The sequence below is a fragment of the Sturnus vulgaris genome, chromosome 5 (genome assembly GCF_052056855.1).
Source record: "Sturnus vulgaris isolate bStuVul1 chromosome 5, bStuVul1.hap1, whole genome shotgun sequence".
Classification (NCBI taxonomy): Eukaryota; Metazoa; Chordata; class Aves; order Passeriformes; family Sturnidae; genus Sturnus; species Sturnus vulgaris.
In genome coordinates, this window is record NC_142247.1 from 27,558,131 (window position 1) to 27,579,745 (window position 21,615).

Sequence of the window (21,615 nt, forward strand, 5' to 3'; positions counted from 1 at the left end):
ATTGCCTGTCACAGCCTCCCAGGTTAGAGAGCAGTTTGTACAAAACTAGTTTGCTCTCTCTCTGGACAAATAATGCTTTGCCAGTCACGGCTCACTTCGTACCCAACCTCTTAGGGGGTTCCATTATTATTGCCCCATGTGAGTGTCTTTTTGATACAGGTGTTCTGTCTGCTGGGTCCCAGTTAGCAATTCTGTGATTGCAGGCAGCTGCTCCCTAGCAGGTGGGCAGCAGATTGTGAACAGGCAGAGGATACTTCACCACAGCTGAACTCTGGTCAACAGTTCACTTCGAGATCCTGCACTCTGGTATTTTGTATGGAGCTGGGTATCCCTCACTCCAATAAACTCTGCCAGGGGAACAGAGCAAATGTCAGCTTTTACTGCAGGGTAAGCAAATAAAATTTCCTTTCCCTGAATATTGTATTCATATATATCAATAAGAATCACACTCTAATTCACAGGTATTAAACACAGTAAGGCTTATTTTATCCTTAAGGGAAAAAGACTGTCTTTACTTTCCATCAGTGGAAAAATTCCCACGGGATTCTCTTTGCCCACCATATGTGTCGTATTTGCTGCTGTTTTATCCATAGCTCTTTTTTTAAGCAGGTTGCTATAGTCTAAAATTAGACCACACACATATCAATAACACCAGACAGAAGGAATAATCTGAAAACCAGTAAAATCTTTTAATCTGTGTAGATTTCAAAGAGAACCAGCTTTGTTTTTCAAATAAAGGCAATCCAATGTCATCCTCATTAAAGTGGGAAAGGCCTTTGCCAGGTATTTTGTCAGTATCTGCTTCTCTCTTGCTAGGCCTTGCAAAGGCAGGGTTGATTCCCTGCGGTAGCAGATCGTCAACTCTGTCACAGTATGGATCGGATTTTAACAGGGATGCTTTTTGACAAACTTCTTCCCCTTTCACCCACATCTCAAGCACATCCCTATTCAATCTTGCATGTAGCATCTAAGAGACAACTCCACCAGCCAATTCTCAGCAAACGTAAAGGATCTATTTTTAGAAGTCTTTAAGATGGCAAGAAATGCTGACCTCAGAAAACTGTGAATAACAAGCCCCTTATTTCTTCTTCCCTTCCTGCTCTCTCTGTGGAAGCAAACCACCACTATCTGGCCAAATTGCTCCAGAGTCACCACCAGGCCAGAGCTGCATTTTGAGCATCTCCACTCCTTGATATATTCCCAGAAATCTCGTCCATGCCAGCCTCACAGGTCCGATTTGAATTCCTCCGTGCTGTCAGCCTCCTCGAGTTCTCTGCATGCAGCACGGGGAGGGGATGCGGTGACTCACCCAGCCTCGGGATCCCCCCTGCCAACCCACTGTTTGTTTGAGTGATTTTATTGTTGAAGCTCTGTTGCCACATTTGTAACTATACTTTTTTTTTTTTTTTGGTGACAACCAGAAGTTCAGTTTAATAAACAGATGCTGTTGTGGGCCTCTCTTACTCAGCTGGATCAGCGTCAGCCGTTTTTCCAGGCTGTGGTCTCTGTACTGCACACTGAGTCAGAGGCAGCCCTGCACAGATTTCTTTGAATCGCTGGTTTCCTCCCAGAGACTCTTGACACTCTGCCAACAAAACAGGGCGTAGCTCATTAATTTTATTTTTTTTCCTTCTTCTCTTTAAAGGCAGTCTGATTCATAGTAACTCCTTTAAAACAGAGTGGAAAGACACCACCCTCCCACACCACCGGAGGAAACTTAAACCAGCACCAGGTCACTCCCCTTCACTCCAGCTCTGTGCTCCAGGACGTCGGCACTGCAGCCCGGCACGCTCCTTCTTCCAGAGGTGCAGCCCCAGCCCCAGCCCACACGGTAAGAGCTGTTCTTGAAAATCCTCACCAACTTTTCGTCCCTCCGTGGCTGCTCCCCTCTCCTAGCACAACCAGTCCGCCTTTCTCCTCTGCTCCTTCAACTTCTCTTCATCTTGGCACTCGAGCTGGCTGTGGCACACACACACCTTGATTTTCATCTTTTGCTTTGAAGTCCAGCTGCAGCGCGGGGCAAAGGGGCACTGCAAGGCGCCGTGGTTGCAGCCTCGAAGTGCTGGCAGCAGCGATGTTGTTTTCACCTCCAGGACACGTGCAGCCAGGGTGCAGGCACAGGGTGCCCAGCTTGGGCCAGCTCACGCTCAGGAGCTGCTGTGTGCTTTTGGTGTAGCATTATGGGCAAATATGGAAAAATGCCTGCTTGGAATTAAGGCTGCAGGCTCAGTTTTTCTGGCGCTCAAATATTTCTGCTTGTCTCTCTCCCCTCCATAATTAGTTTGCCAAGCTCTAATTTAAAACAATAGCAGTCATTCCAAGTGAAGACTGGGAGGCCCCAAAGGTGCAGACTCTGGGGTGTAATGGAGACAATCTCTCTTTTTTTGGGGTTTCTGGCTTCTGAGGCTGAAGCAGAGCCCCAGTTCTTGAGCGAAGCCACGTGAAGGGTAGAAATGCATGTTACACCTTCTCTGGCAGCACAGACACTGGAGTGGGGATCACTGCGAGGTGAAGTGGGGTGGAATTGCTAGAAGCACCATGGTCTGCTGGTAGGGTGTGTGTTAAGGAGATTGAGACACTGATGGGTAGTGTAGGATTGCAGAGACTGGCAATTTTCCCTCTTTACCTGCCTTTTTCCATGCAATCTCTCCCTCTTTCTTTCCCTCTCTTCTTCACCATTTCTCTTGTTTCATCTGTCTGCTATGGTTTGCATCCTGCGGTCAAATCTGAACTATTTTTGAGGTCTGAGAAAGGGAGTGCAGCAAAGCCAGTTTGTTGGCACCACACTGATTCCTGTTGCAGGAACTCAGCCCGCCCCTGCACAGTTTCAAGGGTCTGAAAAAGACTGAGCAGTGTTTAGCCGAATACAGCCAGGAATGGGTGGGGCTCAGGCTGGGACTGTGGATGATTACTATATGAATGAACTAGAAGCTGAGCTGACCGTAACTTTTTGGAAAAAGGATGGATTTTGTGCATTTTCAAGTCCCCTCTGTCCCTGTTGCTTGTAGCTCAGTTATGCAGTGGTGCTTCCTGACTGAGAAATAAATGTGTCGGAGTGGTGGGAAAACTGACTGAGGCAGCGAGTGTTTCCAGGGCAGTCAGAAACCAGAATGGGAAGAAAGAATTTTTGGAAGTTGTCATTTAATACGATTAACAAATTATATTGATATTAAAAAAAAAAAAATGCTGTGGCCGCAGAACAACTTTCACTCAGAAGCTTTGAATTCCTCAAGGCACCTCTAAGAGCAGATTTGCCCAGGAGCTTCCCACTTGACATTTCTGGATGTAGTGGGATTCTTTTCTGGGCAAACACTCGAGGGAGGTGGGCATGAAGAGTATGAAAACTTGGAGCCCATTAGCTGCTGCTCCTGTGATAACAGGGGTTTGAGCCAGCCTCCACCCAGTGCACCTGGGGACTGTGAGCACTGAGGGAGTGAGAGCTTGAAGGCAGTTTATTTCTATTTGCTCCCTTGGGGATTAGCGTCGGAAAAGGATCAGAATTGAGGTACCTTACTAACACTGTAGTGGCTGGGAGGGAGCAGCCCCTGAAATGCAGCTCCTTGGTGGGAGGCCCTGCACACCCCTCTGAGGAATTCCTGTCAGGAGGCTCTGTGGAGGCTCCCCCAGCTATGACTAACCAGGCAAACATATGACACTGCTCTGAGCCATTCATCCCTGCTACCCCAGGGATCTCCACCGGGCACATGCCATCCCCAGGGAGACGTCTGACAGCTACCAGTCGAGCCACACCCAAGGACACATGAGTGCAGGAATGACGTGGGATCTTGCAGAGAAGCACCAAGTTTTGGAGTAGGTGTCTCAGCTGCAGGGCTGCTAGAGCTCCCACAGTGAGACCCTGCTGAGGACACAGAGCCCTGGGCTTGGAAAACCAGCCCATCTGGCTTAGCCGGTGGTCTTTCAATTTTGCAGTGTGGGAGCGATGCAAGTGTACGCAGGAATTACTGTTTGGTGGTCTGGGGTGGAGCAGAGGTTGTATTTTGAAACAGTTTTGAAAGAGATTTGCTGATAATTGCCAGCATGTTTTTGACAAAGACTCACCTCAGGGCCTTGCTTGTAATGAGACTGGGGAGATTTGCTGTAATCTAATGCACTAATTCGTCACCCTCCCAGCCGCAAGGCTCGCACATGGCACTCAGCCTGTGCCCACTTCTGGTTCTTCAGAGCAAGCCAAAGCGGGAGGGAGCCTCCTTCCATAGCCCTGCCCGCTCCCATGGGGCTCCACGGGCCCCAAAATCCCCAGCTGCCTGCTGGGACACCCCTCCCTTGGCATGTTTCCCCTTGCTCACTCCCCAGTTCACTGAGTGCTGCCTTCACTAAGTGCTCCATGGATGGCAAATGAGGAGACACCTGATGCTGGGCTGGAATTTGCCCTCAGATACTCAAGTGCCCTGTAAAGCAAGAAATAGCACTACTAGACCCTTTTGATCTCAACAGATTCCTGTGCCTGTACCTTTCAATAGGGAAGTGACAGCACTGTCACCCAGCACAATATAATGCAGGCTGCAAGGCATGGCACTCCTAATTTTTTTCCTTCCTTCTGTTTTAACAAAAAAATTAATGAGATAAAACTAAAAGATGAGATTTATTTACCCTTCCTTCAAAACAAAAAGATGAGATTTATTTACCCTTCCTTCAAGGCAGGGAGAAGTAAGAGGCCTGGAGCTGCTATTTTACTCCTCTAAAGGGGAGGGTGAGAGAGGGGATTTCCATTATTCACATCTGAAGATGGATGCTTAATACTTCATTGGTCTTTTCTGCTGAGGGCAAAGCAGCATTCACAGAAAAGGAGGCTCTTCTCCATGGCCCTGCCAGGATTGAAAACCAACTCATAGCCACAGTGCTGTAACAGCGGCAGTGAACAAATGTGCTGAAGCACATCTCAATTATGCCTGTATTGATTAGGGCCAGTCCACACCCCATCATCCCACAGCATGACACAGGGTGTAGGAGCAGTTCCCCGCATGAACTGCCCAGAGGGAAATCTGGGGGCCCACTTAAGCTGCTTTCTGCCATTACACTGCAGGGAGAGCAGCAAAGCAGCACGTCTCGGGGCTGCCATCTGGAGTGCAATTTCTTCAAACCCTGCTGGGAGAGTTTTGGAAAGTACCTCCTTAGCTAGAACAGCTTGACCGTGAACAAAGGCAACTCTGGCCAAATTTGCAGCTTCATGCACCCTGCTCCTCCTGAACTGTTTTCAGGAGGACAGAGAGTATATGGAAGGTGCTCTCTTGGTAAAATATAGCCAATATATATAGCCAACCAAATATAGCCCATGCTTTGTCATAGAAGGGAGGGACAGGTTAGGACAACTCAGCTCCAGAACCCACATTGCCCAAGGGAGTGACAAGTTTGCCAAGATCATAATTAAGATCTATCCCCTTCACTCTGTGAAAACTAGTCTGTAACAGAGGCGTAGGGAGACACCCATGATGAGAGCTCAGGGACAGATCTGGACTAGGTCATCCCCAGTTCTGCAGGAAATGCACTGAACTCGCAGCACTGGAGTGGCTGACACAGGTGAGCAGTGACTCATGCTGAAGGCTTAGCCCTTGTCATGTTGGGCCACCTGGCAATATGTTTGTATTTGAGGAAATCCAGGGTGAGGACCTTTGTTGTCCTTTTGCCCTTGCAGGGCAGAGTCTGCTGAACGAGAGGAGTTGTGAAAGCAACTGCCACGACTGGGTCCATTGTCCACATTCTTCTCATTCCAGAGAGATATCTTCCCTGTGTTGGCTCCAGCAGGCCTCAGGGAAGGATAGTGATAACCATGGGAGCAACAGGGGAGAGCTACAAAATGCTCAGAGCCTGGAGTGGGCTGGTGAGAGGACTGCTGAAGACTAGGTCCAGGAATGTGGACCACTGCTGGAGGAGAGCTGGGCACATGCACTGACTGTGACAGCTTAGGCAGCTGAGCCACCCTGCCTGTTAGCTGGCCATCAGTGGCTGCAACTGGGCCAGCGTGGTTGCCCTCAGCAGAGGAGCTTTTGATATCTCCAAAGCCACGTGTGACATGAACCAGCTTATACCATACTGATCACAGGTGTAAGGAGCCCTCTGAAAGCCAGATGAGGTATTCTACACAACGACCACCTTTGTCCCACCCTGCACAGAGCACTGATCAGCTCCAGGCTACACAGCGTCCTCCTGTTTATACACATGCTCCCCCCAGTTCATCACTTGGGCACTTTGGTTGAAAGAAGGAGTTTTCACACAATTTTGCATTTTAATCCTGCACAGTCTTTTCCCAGCTGGCTTGCAGGAGCAAAGGCACCCTGAAAGCAACCTGACCCAAAAGCTCGGATTCTTTAGATGCTGGAGTCACACTCACCTCAGTGTCTCATAGGCTGTACTGGCATGTTCAGAGGTTTTGCAGTTTTGAAAGACAGACACACCATAAGATACAACTTCTTTTTTAGAGTTACACTCCTTTGGAAAAGAAAAAAACGGAATATCTAGACAAAACTGTCTATGTAAATCATAGGACTGCAGTTTTAACCCAAGAATGCAGCCAGAAGTACAGCTGATGTGGACTTTACAGTCCTTCAACCTCTATCTCAGGGCTGCTGCAAAGAGGAAAAGCAGGAAGTCCCACCAGAAGTGATCTGTGTTCTTTTGCTCATAGCACTCTGTAACCTGAGCTTTCCTGTCAGAGCTGTCACATAGCTTCTCCCGCTGCCAATGTGGCACAGATAGATCCGTACACGCATGAAGAAGCTGTGCACACACACAGGCACACACACAGAGTTCACAGGGAGCCCACAGATGCACACTCCTATTCATAGAGGGAGACACACAGAGCTGCAGATGCACACCCTACACACACCTCAACGCCCAGACTGTCAGTCCTCCCACAAATGTTTCTCGTGCATCTCAGAATCTTGTTGGAACTCCTGCCAGGAACTCCGGTGTGTAATTTACCCACCCAGGGACCACCCAGCGCTCTGAGGGGTGAGAGTGCTGTGCATGGCCCCTCTGCAGGTGCAGAGGAACACCTCTGTGCCTCCCTTAACTCTGGGGTCCCCTTCCCCAGCCTTCCCTCTGCCCATCAGTCCCAGCCCTTCCTTGGCGTGCTGGGTGTGAGGAGTGATGGTGTTTTCCTCCAGCAGCAGCTGCTGGCTGCCTGCCAGGCCCAGGCAGCTGTCTCTTCCCTTTCCGACTACCAAGCGAGCACTGGAGTTTCAGTTGATGTTGTCACATGGCTGAGCGCTCAAGGGTGGTTTCTTCTGGAGAAAACGCCAATTTCTTACTGTCTGCCCTAGGAGTTCTGATATTTTCCCCACTCTCATATGAATCATGAGCATGAGAGCTGGAAAACCCTTATGTGTCATCTTTTGTGACTCCCCTCTGCATCTCTCAGTGAATGGAGGTTTATCACCGAGGGTAGATTCTTGAGGAATTTGTCAGATCCCATAAGAAATTTTTCACATGCTGGTGTTTCACCACTCCCTTGGGAAGGCAATTCCACTAATCTCTTGGAGTTCATTCTGCCAGGAAATGCTTCACAAGAACCAGACAAAATCTTCCATTAACTTATTTTCAGCTGTAGCCCCTCAGGCTGGTCTACACTTTCCTTTTGGTTGACATCAATCTGCTGGTTCTACAACCTTGCTGTACCCCATGTGGTCATCACAGCCACTACCCATATGTACGTGAAATCTCACTGGCATAAACCAGAGGCTCCAAAGGTCTTCGTGTGCCTACACCCAACCCTTCTCCCACACATGTGAAATCTCTTCCCAGAGGCATTAGCCTACTCATCCACATGTCTATAAAAAGCATCTGACTTGTAAATTGAGTCAGGCTGGTCTGTCAAAACCAGGCTGTCAACAGCAGTGCTGACATACAGTAGTTTTAAAAGTCTGGAGTCAGCAAGGACTGTGGATTCATCAGGATCTGAAGCAAGAGACAGAGCAAAGGGTGAAAGCAAAAGGATTCTTCCCTGTTGCTTAAAGTTGTCATGAGCTTTCCAGTAACAATGTGACATGTCCAAAGTCATCATGGCGGCAAAATATCAGAGAGATATTCACATCTTTGCATCCTGCCAAATGACTCTGGGCACAATGAGTACTGATGAGGACTCGTAGCCTACACAAGGACAAGGTGTGCAGTTGTAGTAGGTCTAAGATGCAGTGATGGCCTCAGCTCAGTCAAAAGGCATGTGTACAAATTCTGCACGAGGTTTTATCCCACACTGAGGTTTCCCTTACTGGTAGTAACATGGCAGCATTGCTATTTGTGCTTGACTTTGCACTGAGGAATGTGCTGCTAACGGAGGTGGAAGTTTGTGGCCATCTCAAACAATGCCAAACAGTTTTTACTTTCTGTCCATTACTCTCCAGTTTCATCCTTCCTTTCCAAGTTGCCTTGGCCCTAATTTGAACCAGCAGTATTCCTGATGTGACTCTGTGTCCCTCAGACAGTGACCAAGTTCACATGCTTTCTCTAAATATTGGAGCTCCTGTTGTCTCCATCAGAGACTGGGAGAGTCAGACCACTGGTCTGACTTACTGCTGCCTTCCTTATATTCTGTAGTGGCAGCTGGGAAAGGCAGAATTTCTTTTGTGTTAGTTGTTTTCAATCTATGGAGATTTTTGTTGACATTCAAACCAAAAGCATCTGTTTTTTCCTCAGAAGGTCATCTTTCCATTGTTGAGAAATCTAATGTATCAAACTAAAGGGTCTTCAGCTTCAGTTTCAGAAAAACTTACTTTGAAAGGAGTCAGAGGTCACCAGTGTGTACAGGCAGTGCGATTTAGATGTCCTCTGCTCCCTGGACACTCTAGGGAGCTACAGGATATTGGCTGGGTTTTCATCTCAGCCAGCATCTTTCACAGTACACCTCACCAACTCAGCTTGGGAGAGGCAGTCCCAAGCAGGGACCTCAGTTCAGAGAGGAAGATGGAAATGGAAGTCAGATGAACTACATCCATTAAGGAATACTTGAGATCTGAAATACTTCAAATTTAGTTGAGAGTGCCCTGATTTTTCACCTGAAACAACCCCATTGTTCCTGCTGAAATATCCTGTGCACTCACCCTCTAGTCTTTTCATTGCAGTACACTTTCTGTCAGAAGCAAAGGACCTCTACCTAATCTGGCTTACCCTCTTGAGTAACTCACTTGCCATATTTGAGAAATGATACCATTGGCCTTTATCATATCTCCAAGTGGCACTTCACATTCCATCCTGATCCTTTTCTAAGAAGCAAACCGGGGCAAAGACTCACTTCACACTGCCCCCTCAGACAGAAGGATCCAAAACACTTAAGTAGACAGAGGGGTGATGTAGTGGCAACAGTCTGCCTGCATGAGAAGTCTTTGTCTTAGTTTTTAATAGATACTACCAGCCTGCTTGAACTTGAACTGGGGTGCAGCAGAGCTGTGTGTTGTTCCCCAGTATGTGTACTCCTACACGGTCAGAGAATACACAATCTGTCATGCTTATCTGCAGGTTTTTTTATACTGAAAGCTTCTATGGTGATTCTTACTCGTGCTTACTGTTGGTGTGGCTTGTTATTTCTCTTCATCCATCACCCCATGAAAAGGAAAGTCAGTCCACTGTTATCAGCACAATATCTTCTCTTGACTCATGCGGGCTGCTCAGCAGGTGCCTGACCACTTCCCCACCAGCCTGCCTACCTCAGTAGTCCTTCTACTGTTATGTCTCATTCCTTTTTTTCTTGGGTTAGTTGGGGTCTCTCCTCTGAAAGATGCTTGGAGAAGACTCACAAATTGTTTGTTTGACTGGTTCTTGAGAAGCAGTCCTAAAACTGACAGTGTCCTGAGCACTTAATCTTTCAGGGTTAAATTACTGTGGAGTTCGAGAGCTTTGGGGTGAGTCAGTGGAAAAAGCTGGCAGCTCTAGGAAGGCTAAGACTGACTCATAGCCCGAGTCTGAGGAACTCCAAATGCAGCTGCAGTTTAGGTAGGAGAATGGAAGAAAAGGCATTTGCATGCAATTTTGTCCTATTGCTCCAGCAATGTGACCCCACCCTGTAGTGGAGAAAGATGTCTCACACTTAACAAATGGAAACGGTATCCTGTCAGTCCCTGAAGCTCTGCCAGTTTCTGTGTCTAATGGGAGGAAAAGTCCACGCCGTAGCATCAGAGACAGAAGTGAATCTATTTCAGTGCCGTTCCTTCACCCACGGCTCCTCTGGGATTGTTCTCTCGTGTTTTATTTAACAGGCAGAGAGAGATGAAGAAGGGGGAAAGCAAATGAATACAGAGGGAGGCTTGTACTTTAACTCACAAAGAATCAAAACTAAGCTGTGAGCACATATCCCCTGGGGGAGTTTGCATTTGATAACGTGTGTATTCAGGGAGAGGTGCTGATGTTCTCAGGAAGTAGGTGCACTGCAAGCACCTGAACTAACACCGCTCTCCTGCAGTGCTGGAACAGGCAGAAAAAGCAAAAGGAATCAAGGATTTCAGTTTTTTCATAGAATATTGGTCAAAGTCCTGGACATGGGGTCATGATTTTATTTTTTGGGTTTTTTTACATTGTAAAGTAACATTTATCCCTCATTTTCATTTCTGAATGCAAACAAAAGATGCATTTAAAAGGACTGTTCTCATCCTTAGGATGTCATGAAAGTAGGTTTTTAATCTTTCAAGTAGAAAGCTTTGTTTGAAGGTCTAAAAAATAATAAGGAAAAAAAGCACGGAGTGAGATTTTAAAGAGGCCATGGAAAAATACATCCATCTAAGAAAGTAGAAAGTTCAGCCACTGTTCAGTAAAGGCAAATTTCAGAGCAGACAAATTTGTCAGTTTGGTTTATGCTTGCTAGCACCCTAGAGTGTCAAGACCGCTTGTTACAGTTTGTGTAAGAACCAAGGTAACAAAAAAAAAAAAAAAAGAATGAGAAGTAGTCAAAGGGACAGGAAGATTTGACTCAAGAGTTTGCTGCAGATATGTCACTTAGTCATGGCAACAGCAATAGTTTCTCAGTTTCAGTTGCAGTGGTAATATCGGTAACAGTTGCCATCCAGCATTTTGAAACTCTCATCCCTTTTACAATGAAGGGAAAGAAGGGTTTAACTCTCAGGTCAAGTATGTTCATGTGGTAGCCTGTATAAACTGTTGAGAACCTGGGTTTTAGCAGTGCTGAAATCATAAATGACTGTCACTACAGTGAGAGGGAAAGTCCTAAGAAGGCTGTGCTTTCTCTAAGATCATCACTGAGGGAGGTACGGTGACAAGAGAGGTCACAGTGACCAGGCCATCCAGCCAAATCAAGCTCTAAAGCATGAGTTTGCTAGGACACCACAAAGCAGACAAGCAAGTGCGGCCCACATTCAGCAAGTCAGAGCTTAACATCTCCAGAGAGTTTTGCAGGTGAAGGAAACCTCACAGTAGACAAGATTTGCTGAGGAGATGGGACTAGTCACCAAACCTAATCTGTTTTACTGAAGAGTAGCTTTGTTTGGGTGGGAGCAGTGACCTAACAACTGGTTCCTTGAGATCAGATTCCTGATCACCAGCTAATGCTGAACTGGTCAAAGTGCCACTAATGGAGAAGCCTGCCTACCCACTGTGGTTTGGGAAACTGTATACAAAGCAGTGCCAGGAACAGCTGCAGCATTTTACAGGAATACACTCCCACTCATGTCCACAATGAGAGGAAAGAAGTAGTGGAGTAGGTGGAGTCATCAAGTAAAAAAGACACATGAATGGGACTTCATAAAGCCTTTTGTCACAGTTTGTGTGAAAGACATCATAAAGTATAAGTGTCTTGTTTCATGACAGTGTTACCACACCCTGTACAGAGGGTGACAGCATCAGACCTTACCTGAGTCACCTGGACCAAAATAACTTGACAGCTAACATTAATCACATGCTTGATACTGCTCTTCAGTACCAGCACTATTGAGGGAAAAGCAACACAACCCTGTCAAACTTTCTAGGAAGTTTCCTGACTACAGAGTGGACTCAGTAAATGCTTCTGCCTGAAATATACTCACTTGATTTGTGTGAATTGTCTGCACTCATTCTCACAGCTTGCGAGATTTGTTCCTTGCATTTCACATTTTCAGGTGAGAAGCCATCAGTCTTGATAAACCATGTCATGCAAGCTTTCTAAAGCACATTCCCCTCTCTTTCTAATCACATGTTCATCAATGACAGGAAATCTTAAAAAAAAAGTAAAAGTTTGCAGGGTACCGAGGCAAAAATCCCCAAAACAAACCAAAGAGGAATTTGCATTACAAGAGAATCTTACTGCATTAATAAAGTGACCTGCATGTCTCAAGTTTTAAAAGGGAAACAAGCAGTTTTCGTTGGAAACCTGGGCATCTTCCCCAGCTCCAGAAAACCTCATGGCATTTCTTTTCTGGTTACTCCCCCCTTCACTTAAAGGAGTGGTCTACTGAATCGTGGCCACTCCTCTGGCTCAGAACTACTCAAGGCACCAAGGAGCCCACATTCCATACCACCTGTCTGTGACCCAGACCAGAGAACAGGAGGAGAAAAATCTTTCCTGACCTCTGTGAATCCCATGGGCAAAAACTCCTCTTCCTAGAATATAGGCTTGGAGTATGGCATTTTTACTTTACATTAACACACATCATTTCAAGCAACCTGTGTATATATTCAGGTTATTTTTAAAATGCCTCCAAGTTCCATGCTCTACAATACCCATGCTCTACATCTCCTCCCATATTGGTTCCTTAATCTTCAGGCTCTATTTAACCTCTTGAGCAGATTTTGACAATGTTTTTAGTGACTTTTTTTAGTGATTCCACATTTCCAGAGTGAACCTAAGGTCAGCCTGGTATTCTGCATGTAAACAAAGATTATGGTCATGCTGTTCTTTGACTCAGCCCTTCCCTTCATGTCCTCCCTCTGTTCTTGTTCTCCCTCAGAGCTCTCTGTATCAGTGACTCCACCTAGAAGAGACCCAAGATGTTGGTGCTACTGGCTGGTATCTTTGTGGTTCACATTGCCACTGTCATCATGCTCTTCGTCTCCACCATTGCCAACGTAAGTAGGCTGCCCTGGACGAGGCATGGCTGTCACCTCCCGCAGCAGCAGCCAGCCTCAGATATGGCTGGCAGGTGGACCAGGGGTGGGTGGTCAGGTGAGGAACATCCACTGATGGTCATGGGGAGAGGTGAAACAGTGATGCAGGGAGCAGAGAGGCAGCCAGGGTGCTACAGGTGGTACAGGAGGCAGCCTCTGTCTGTCACCTCCCCGGACCCCAGAGTCAGCAGCACCTCAGCACCTTCCATCAGGGAGAGTGCAAGTCGAGGCGGGGAGGTCAGCAGTGTTCCCCCAGCCGCAGCCAGGCTGTTCCCACCAGCGCGCATCCCACGCCAAGGGGTGCCGGGGAAATCTGGGACGAGGGGGACCCCTGGTGGCACTGTCGGGGCCCCCGCGCCCCCCACCCGCTGTCAGAGCGGACTTTGGGGTCCCTCACACCCGCCTGGCCAGCTGTGACCCCCCGCCACCTCGCATGGGAAGAGGGTCAGGATGATCTGGGAGATTTCTCCACGATGATTGGAACAGACTTCACGGTGTTTTGCCCAAATGGCTCCTGGCACTGGAAGGCAGTGCCATATCCCACCTGTCCGGTGCTCATTGTGACCGACTCCTGCCGACGTTTTGGGGCACTTGGGCTACTCGTGCTCACTTTACGGGTTAGTCTGACACAGGAGCAAAGAAGCTTTCCTGCCCCTTGACACAACCATTCTGTCCTGTTTCAGGTTTGGATGGTGGGTTCTTCCAACTATGGAACAATCTCAACAGGACTCTGGCTGCTGTGCAACAATACCTGCTCTCAGCTGCCAGTTAGCAGTCAAGATGAGGGTAAGTTACATCCGCGTTTTCGTTGTGGTGAATCACAGGGCATTGATGAGCACTGCCAAGACTGAGTCCTGACCTTCTCCCATCTATTCTGTGTCTTGACAGCTTCCCTCAAAGCCGTGCAAGCCTTTATGATCCTCTCGATCATTTTCTCCGTTGTGGCGCTCGTCCTGTTCATTATCCAGCTGTTCACCCTGGAAAAAGGCAAACGTTTCTACATGACTGGAGCTGTCATGCTGGTTTGCTGTGAGTATGCACCTGCACACCCTGCCATGGCTCCGCCTGTGTCCCACTGCCTCTGTGCACACAGGTAGCCACATATGGTCACCAGGGGAGGTTGTCAGCCAGCTAAATGTTTCCAGTGGCCTGATTTTTGTTACAAAACAAAGCACCGGGGAATTGGAAAGTGTTGGGTTGGCATTTTTTTTTTTTGCTGTATATCATGAAGGTATTTCCAGATTTTCATTAGGAAATCCCAGTGGGTTTTGTAAAATACCTTTAAAAGACAACAAAAAGGATTCAAGTGTTTTGAAGGAGCAGGGGAATAAACACCTAGACAACTATTGCACATGGGATTCAATATGTAGCACCAAACTGTCGTCATATCTTATTACTAATTTCCTCCTAACAAAGGTTTATTCCTCATGGCACCCACTAAACTAGCCCCAAGTGTCTTATGTCATCACAGCTGCAAAAGAAATCCTCCACAAATAAGCCTAATGGGCAGCAGCTCCTCTCTCATATGGCACAAGACATGCATTACAATCTCAGGGGACAGCAGTTCTTCAGAAGTCTTGCGGCACTGCTGGTTTTTGTGCGTTTTCCAACTCTGTTTTCCCTCTTCCTTCCTACAGGGATGTGCATTCTGATTGCAGTCTCCATTTACACAGCTCGGTTCACAGACGCAGTGGCGTACTCCACAAATCCTCACCATGGCTATTGCTTCATATTGGCCTGGATCTGCTTTTGCTTCAGTTTCATCATCGGCATCCTCTACCTTGTTCTTAGAAAAAAATAAGGTTGATGGGTGTCCAGGGGAGAGGGTTGGCTACTGGGAGTGGGGAAGAATTACTCTGCTGAGAGAACTGTTGGGCCAATAGACAAAAACAGCCACCATCATCACCACTGCCATCACAGAAAAATCACTAACAAAGCTAGAATCCTCAGAAACTCCTTCACCAAAGAGAGGGAGAAACAGCTCCTACTGATCTAGCACTTCTGGGACTAGAAATCTGCAAGTGACCCAGACAGCTCTTCTCCTTTTCTGCAAAGTTGTGCCATACCTTCACAAAGCTTCAGGCTCAGCAGTGATGATTAAAGGGCACCACAAAAACAAGGGCTATATCTTTTTCCCTTCCTAGAGCCCTTCTCACTTACATTGGAGTGTGCCTTGTGGGTTGGGCAATGAGGATTATGATCCCTTTATTTATCCATTGATACAAATGGGATGGGCCTTTTGTTACATTTTTATATATATATATATATATATATGCACATAAGTGAACGTTAAAGACATTAAATCGATAAAATAGTAGAAATTGGATTAATTTTGTATTAAAATATCTACAAAATTACAACAATACAACAGCAATTTTTTTGCTGTTCTGTTTTCTATTTGATATTCCCATGACTGAATAAGATACAAGTAGGAATGGCAAATATACAGTCATGGATGATGGAGGGAGCGAGAGAGACAGAGAGAGAGAGAGAGAAAGAGAAAGTGTAGGGGTGAAGATATACAGGGGTTCTTAATCACAGAGGATGCAGTTGCTCAGTGGTACACATGCAGGGAGGGAACCATCTGGATGTGTTTCTACACTAAAATAATCTTCTGTTCGACTCCAGAACATGGTAACAGCACTGCTGCATCACAGATCCTTACTGAGACAAGTCTTTATCTGTAGGCAGGGCTTTTTTCCCACATCGTCACCTGGTATATAATATTGAGTGCCCCACCTTGTGACAAAGCTCATCTCAAAAGCAGATAATGGTTAGCAGAGGAAATTTATTATCTAATTAGAGATTAGGAGAGATGAAGCAGGGCTTGTGAATTTTGCTCCTTGCTGTACAGCCTTAGGCCAGCCCCTTAACCCGGTGCTTTTCATCTGCCAAATTCTTCCATAAAACTAGCTACCTCCTAGGGTTGCTGAGAGATTGAGTCCACTCTGTAACACAAGGTCCCCATGTGAAAGGTTGGCATATGAAAGTTAGGCATTGGTACTGCTGCAACCCACACATTTCTGCTAGTTTTAAGAATCTCAGTCACAAGAGGCATTTGCAAGAGACGAGGTCAAAATATCCTGTGACTCCATTCACAACTAAAAGGTAGAGAGTATAAAAAACCATGTTAGTGCAGACTGTGCATGGATGCTATTTACCTCTCTCTCTCTTTCTGTTACATTTTCTTCTTACGTAGATTTTATCAATTTGGTGGATATATTCTAGTACTGTATGTTGGTGTTTCATTAACAAAGGTTATTTCATATATAGTCATTGTAAATATTTTGACATGCATATTTTTAACTTTGTGGGTATAAAAATAAAATCGGATTCCCTTTATAATACAGAGTTTTGCTCTGTTGGTTTTTTTTGGGGGGGGAGGGTTTCCCATTAGTGTTTCAGATACTTGTTAGCAGAAGTATTTGCTGTTCTTACTGAATCACAGCCTGCCCCTTTAAGACAGTGGAGGACTACCATGTTCTCTTGCATGCCAGTATATGAAATTTCCTGTTCTGGAGGGAAGGAGGAAGCAGAACAACTCTCAGAGATGCTGTTTCAGGCTGCCTGCAAGCTCAGGCAGACAGTGTGAGCAGTGGTGTCACTCAGTCTCAGCGCTGGGCTTTGCTTCACACCCAGGAAAGCTGGAAACATACTTTCTCACTCTGGCAGAATCTCGTCTGTCCTGAAGCAAAATCACCAAGGTGTTTGTCTGGGTTTCACGAGTTGGTATAGCTGCTGTCTCTCTAACACTGTCTGGCCAAACACCTCTGCAGTTCTAGACCTTGGGCAAAGAGTCCAAAGCCCAGGACACTGCCAGATCTCAGAAAACTTGGGACACTATCCTGTGAGCTGTGAGGTAAGATCTAGCAAGAATCAGCTGTGTAGGAGATTTTTCTCACCTGTTAACCAACCTCAGGGAGAGCTAAGACATTCTAATTGAGGGTAGAACGGTGACATGAATCTTCAGGAGATGAAGTTTTACCAAAGGGAGACGTCTTACAGCAGGGTGTGGGAAGAGCTCACAGTGTGTCATGAATGGACACTTATCTTGGTCTCAGGAAGTTCCAGGAGTCACAGAATTATAGAACATGCTGAGCTGGAAGAAAGCAATCAGCATCTTCGAGTCCAACTCCTGGCCCTGCAGAGGCCATTCCAAGAATCAGACCATGTGCCTGAGAGCATTGTCTAAATGCTGCTTGAACTCTGCCAGGCTTGGTGCTTTGAGCACTGCTTTGTGCTGTGGCCACTGAGTCCTGCTGTTCCTCATGCTCCTGGCACTCCTAGAAGGGCAGGAAAAGCAAGGACCATCCGGCCAATGTGGACAAGGCTAACACAGGTGAGACATGAGCCACCCACTGAGGTGGGAGTACTGAGGGAAGCTAGCCAGTGAGCCTTGCAGGAGCACACCCACTGCTAGGCTGGTGTCTGTGTCCTGTTCCTAGCATGGTACAGATGTGACAATATGATACCTCACAGGATGGCAATGCCAGCCTTGTTGGCATAACTAGGACAGCTCATAGGCAATGCTCTCAATTTTTGAACAGTGGTCTCCAACAGCATTTTTGTCACTACAGACTGTTGTAATTGATAACTTAGAAAGGATATGAAGGCTACTGCATACTCTGGGTAGCTTGGTTTGTCTGAAAAATTCACTTGGGCTACTAAAGGATCAGTACCCTAATCTACAGGTGGAAAAAGTCACTGAGTCCCCTGGCATCTGACAAACCTCGTTATCTGGTCCTGAAGTATAATTCATTCCAAATGAGATAGTCTGCTCCACATTGAGTAGCTCCCACCACCATCTTCTGAATCCTGTTACATTAGGGGCTCACAGGTACGAAATTACATTTGGCACCACCAAGACAGAACACATCAAACTGAAAAGCAGATGCCAACAAATATGGATCAATTACAAAACATAAGGAAGCAGAAAAGAATAGGAGCAAATAGCACTATTGGTTGTGTCATATGACAGATGTTTGCTCAAAAATCACCTTCAACACAGCCTGAAGTGACACTGACCCAGTGCCACATGGACTGTGAGATGCAAAGTCATGTCACTCCTACAAGAGCCATTATAGGGACCAAGCTTCATGAGGCCCAAGACTACAGCTGACTCCAGCCCTTCATAGCAGAGTCCTTGGACTTGGAAGAGAAGCCTTTGAGCGAGGAGAAACAGAGAGAAGAAATTCGTATGCCTGAGGTTCAACTACAGAGCAAAAGGATTCCCCCTCCCTAGTTCTTTACTGCAGGTCACTGCAAGGAGAAAAGTGTTTGCTACAGACAAACAGCTGACTAATTCAGGGCATTTGACTACAGTAAATCAGCTGAAGAAAGCACTAAGAATTAGGGATAGCAGAGGGGGTAAGAGCTTTTTGGACAAGAGACATTCTTGCTCTGACCAGAAAGTCACACTATGTAGGCTGGGAAGAAGTAGTCCAGTAACTGGTCACATTAAGGGGTTTGAAATTATCTCTACATATTCATGGGTGTGTTGCAAAAGCCACTGCGGACACCTTAGGGAAGAGCCCTGCTCTGTGAATGGCAGAAGCCCAAACCAGCCAAGCAAAGTGACTCCTGACCAGATCAAAGGGTGATGACAGCACTGTGAACACAAGGGCAGCAGCACCTGCTGCATTTACAGAATGTGGCTGACTGCCAGCACACCCAAAGCAGAAGAATGGCTTGATTCCCTTGCAGCAAACACAACAGAGAAAAACCAAACCACCACCACCAATAACAAAATACAAAAACCCCCAAACCGAACAAAACTAAGTAAAAACCAAGTATTCAAAGAATGAGGAGCTCATGGGAGGTATCAAAGATGACACTAGGAGTGATGTAAAAAACGACAAGTTGCTTCCAGCACTAGAATAACTCCCCACTGTTGGAATCCTGGGTGCAACTAGCCCAGGAATCTTTTAACAGAGGAAAGTAAGGTGAAATCAGCATGATATATTACCCCACTCAAAATAAATCCAGTCCACGGGTCAGCCCAGAAATGTATGCTGTGGTTGTACTAGCTGTAATTAGAAGGCTGCCTAAATTTGTGATTATTTATATTTGCAGCTCTGCCTGCTCAGATAATAAGAGCAGTCAGGCTACCAGTTGATTGTTGGAGGAACTGGGGAGGAATATTAATCGCAGACCCTCTGTTCCCGCATTGCACAGTTGGTGAGGTGCATCACTGCAGGCAGCTCAGCTCTCCCAACATTGTCAGCACCATAGTATTGAATTAGATACACTATGATCTGATGCATGATGACAAATCTCATGTTGCACAATTCACTCAAAGTATGTGGGTATCTGGTATAAATATACACCTTGTCATCTGTTACAGTGCTTAGGAAACCTGATTGCCTTTCTGCTCAGCCTAGCATGGAAGGCTGTAGCTGGCAGCCTTCCTATATTCCACCCCCTCTCAGGCTTCTCATGTGAACCATGTTAGCCAGAGACCAGAGGGGTCAATCCATAGCAGATGCCTCAAGGCAAATACAGAAAGCATGCTCCTCAGCAGAGATTTATAAGAAGCCAAGATGCTTCAACTGATCTCTGAGGCTAATTTCAGTATGAGGGTTTGGATGACAGAACTGGATCTATCTATGGGAAGAGGCAGTGCTGTGGAGCTCTGTCCTGTGAATATGGCAACTCTCATACAGATGACCTGGAGAACATAAACACAGTCAGAGTGCTAAAGAAGCGGGTTTTGAGGATGCTCCTGCCTCTGTCAACCTTCCAGATAAATGTATAGGTGGACAAAAGACTAGCTTTTGGAGTGCACAGATGGATGGGACATTCTATGCAGAGTTTTATGGAGCATCATAGATTATTTCTTTATGTGGAGCAACTACCAGAATCATTTAATTGATGTGCTCACTGCAGAACGTTTTGGGCCTTGCTCTGATGGTAACATGGAGCTAGAGTAGCTGAGCTGTAATTCGGTGAGTAAGAGCTCTTCCTAAGGCTTTGGGAGGATGGGGGGATATATGGCTGTGTGAGACAGGAGTAGCAACCAAACAAGGCACTGTCTTGTTATCAGAGCCCAGAAACCATAAATGCACACTCCAGGGCTGCTTAGCCAAGAAAGCAAAGGGTGCTGCTGTGGTCATGGCCCGTGACGTGGGGTCAGCATGCCACAGAGGGGGGCTCTGAAAGAGGCTTCCATGTGCTTCTCACACTGCAGCCATTGCAGGTTTTCCCCATGCTCCTGGGGAATGCAGGGCTCCCTGGGAACTGCTGACATCCCCTGACTCCTAGTGGTGTCCCTTAGCTGAGTCTGCTAAGCATTTTGGAGGTACATTTAGCAGCTCCCAGGACTGCATCCAAAGTTCTCACCATTTTCATTTACGGACTTGGAGAAGTAAAAGGTAACCTCAACACAGCTTGTGCATATTCTTTAGAGGGTTCTGTTTCTAAATGGCATTAGAAGCAGGAGATACTTCATGTGCATCACACTGAGGATGATCCACTATGTGGCACAGCAAGAAGCTTCATGGCAAAGAAACCAGAACCGCTGCCCTTTGCATCCCAGCTCTGGAAAGCACTTGCATGCTCTGCAAGAGAGCCAAGGATGAGGAGGTGATGTAGAGGTCAAACACAGAGGTGAAGTACTCAGGATCACCCCTGGGCAGACTGGCAGTGATCAGATGCCATGAAGGAATGAGGCAGTAGAAAGAATTGGGGTATCAAATTTAGGAACAGGAGGGAGAATGGGATGGACAAACACTGCAGAAGACGAAGACCATCCCCGCACTGGTGGGTTGGGGAGGAAAAGCAATTTAGCCGGGAGGTGTATGGAATTTGGGACACCTGAAACCCACTGCAGTCATCTACCTAGCAGTCAGACCCTCATCAGTCAGTGGGCTTGCTTCTACACGCAAGCTTCTACACCACAGTAATAGTGAGTACGTAGGCTCGCATTCACAATTCTGCCAAAAACTGTGGTGAACTGCTGAAAACCATCCAGCACTGGTGGATGGACCCAGACGTGCCCTCTCAGCCCATTGGTGGCTGAAGGCCCTGGTCCCCCGAGTTGTCACTAGAGGTCAGTGCAAGCCCAGAAAATGCCTCTGCTGAATTTATGTTTCTATGTGGTACGGCCATCCCCAGCCAAGGACAGTGCTGATTTATCACAGTATAATTCAGAAACGGGAGCATGCCCCAGCCCCACTCGGCAGCCCTCAGATGGGCTCCCTGCTGGCCTGTGGCATGTCATGAAAAAGAAAAATGCAGCATCTTCACCCACGCAAGAGGTGACATCATGGGAGTATTTACCACCAGTAAGAAACCCACAGAGCAAATGGAAATGGAGGAAGAAAGTCTATGGGGAAATCAGCAAAAACTTCGGAATCATCAGTCTGGAACAGATGACCAAGGCTCAATTCCCTTTGGCTACTGAGAGCCGTTTTGGGCTCAGGGAGGTAAATGGATTTGCCCTTTTCTCCTGCAACCCCTGCCCTTTTCTCCTGCTAACCCCTCTACTGTGTACAGACAGAGAAACTGAGGCAAAGAAATGACATTGACCTGGGGGAAGCAGACTGGAAGCAGAGAATGGAGGAGGTGATGGGATGG

At 46.7% G+C, this 21,615-nt stretch overlaps 2 protein-coding genes across 5 annotated transcripts in view; one reads left to right on the forward strand and one right to left on the reverse strand.

The window, feature by feature from the left end:
- GSG1 (germ cell associated 1) overlaps window positions 1-21,615 on the reverse strand; it is a 114,696-nt gene that overhangs the window by 41,539 nt on the left and 51,542 nt on the right. The window lies entirely within an intron of this gene.
- On the forward strand, window positions 1,552-16,386 carry EMP1 (epithelial membrane protein 1). Its single transcript, XM_014882681.2, has 5 exons — window positions 1,552-1,831; window positions 12,885-13,002; window positions 13,725-13,827; window positions 13,930-14,070; window positions 14,679-16,386. Exons 2-5 carry the CDS (start codon window positions 12,925-12,927, stop codon window positions 14,840-14,842), a joined length of 486 nt encoding a protein of 161 aa, XP_014738167.1. The 5' UTR covers window positions 1,552-1,831; window positions 12,885-12,924; the 3' UTR covers window positions 14,843-16,386.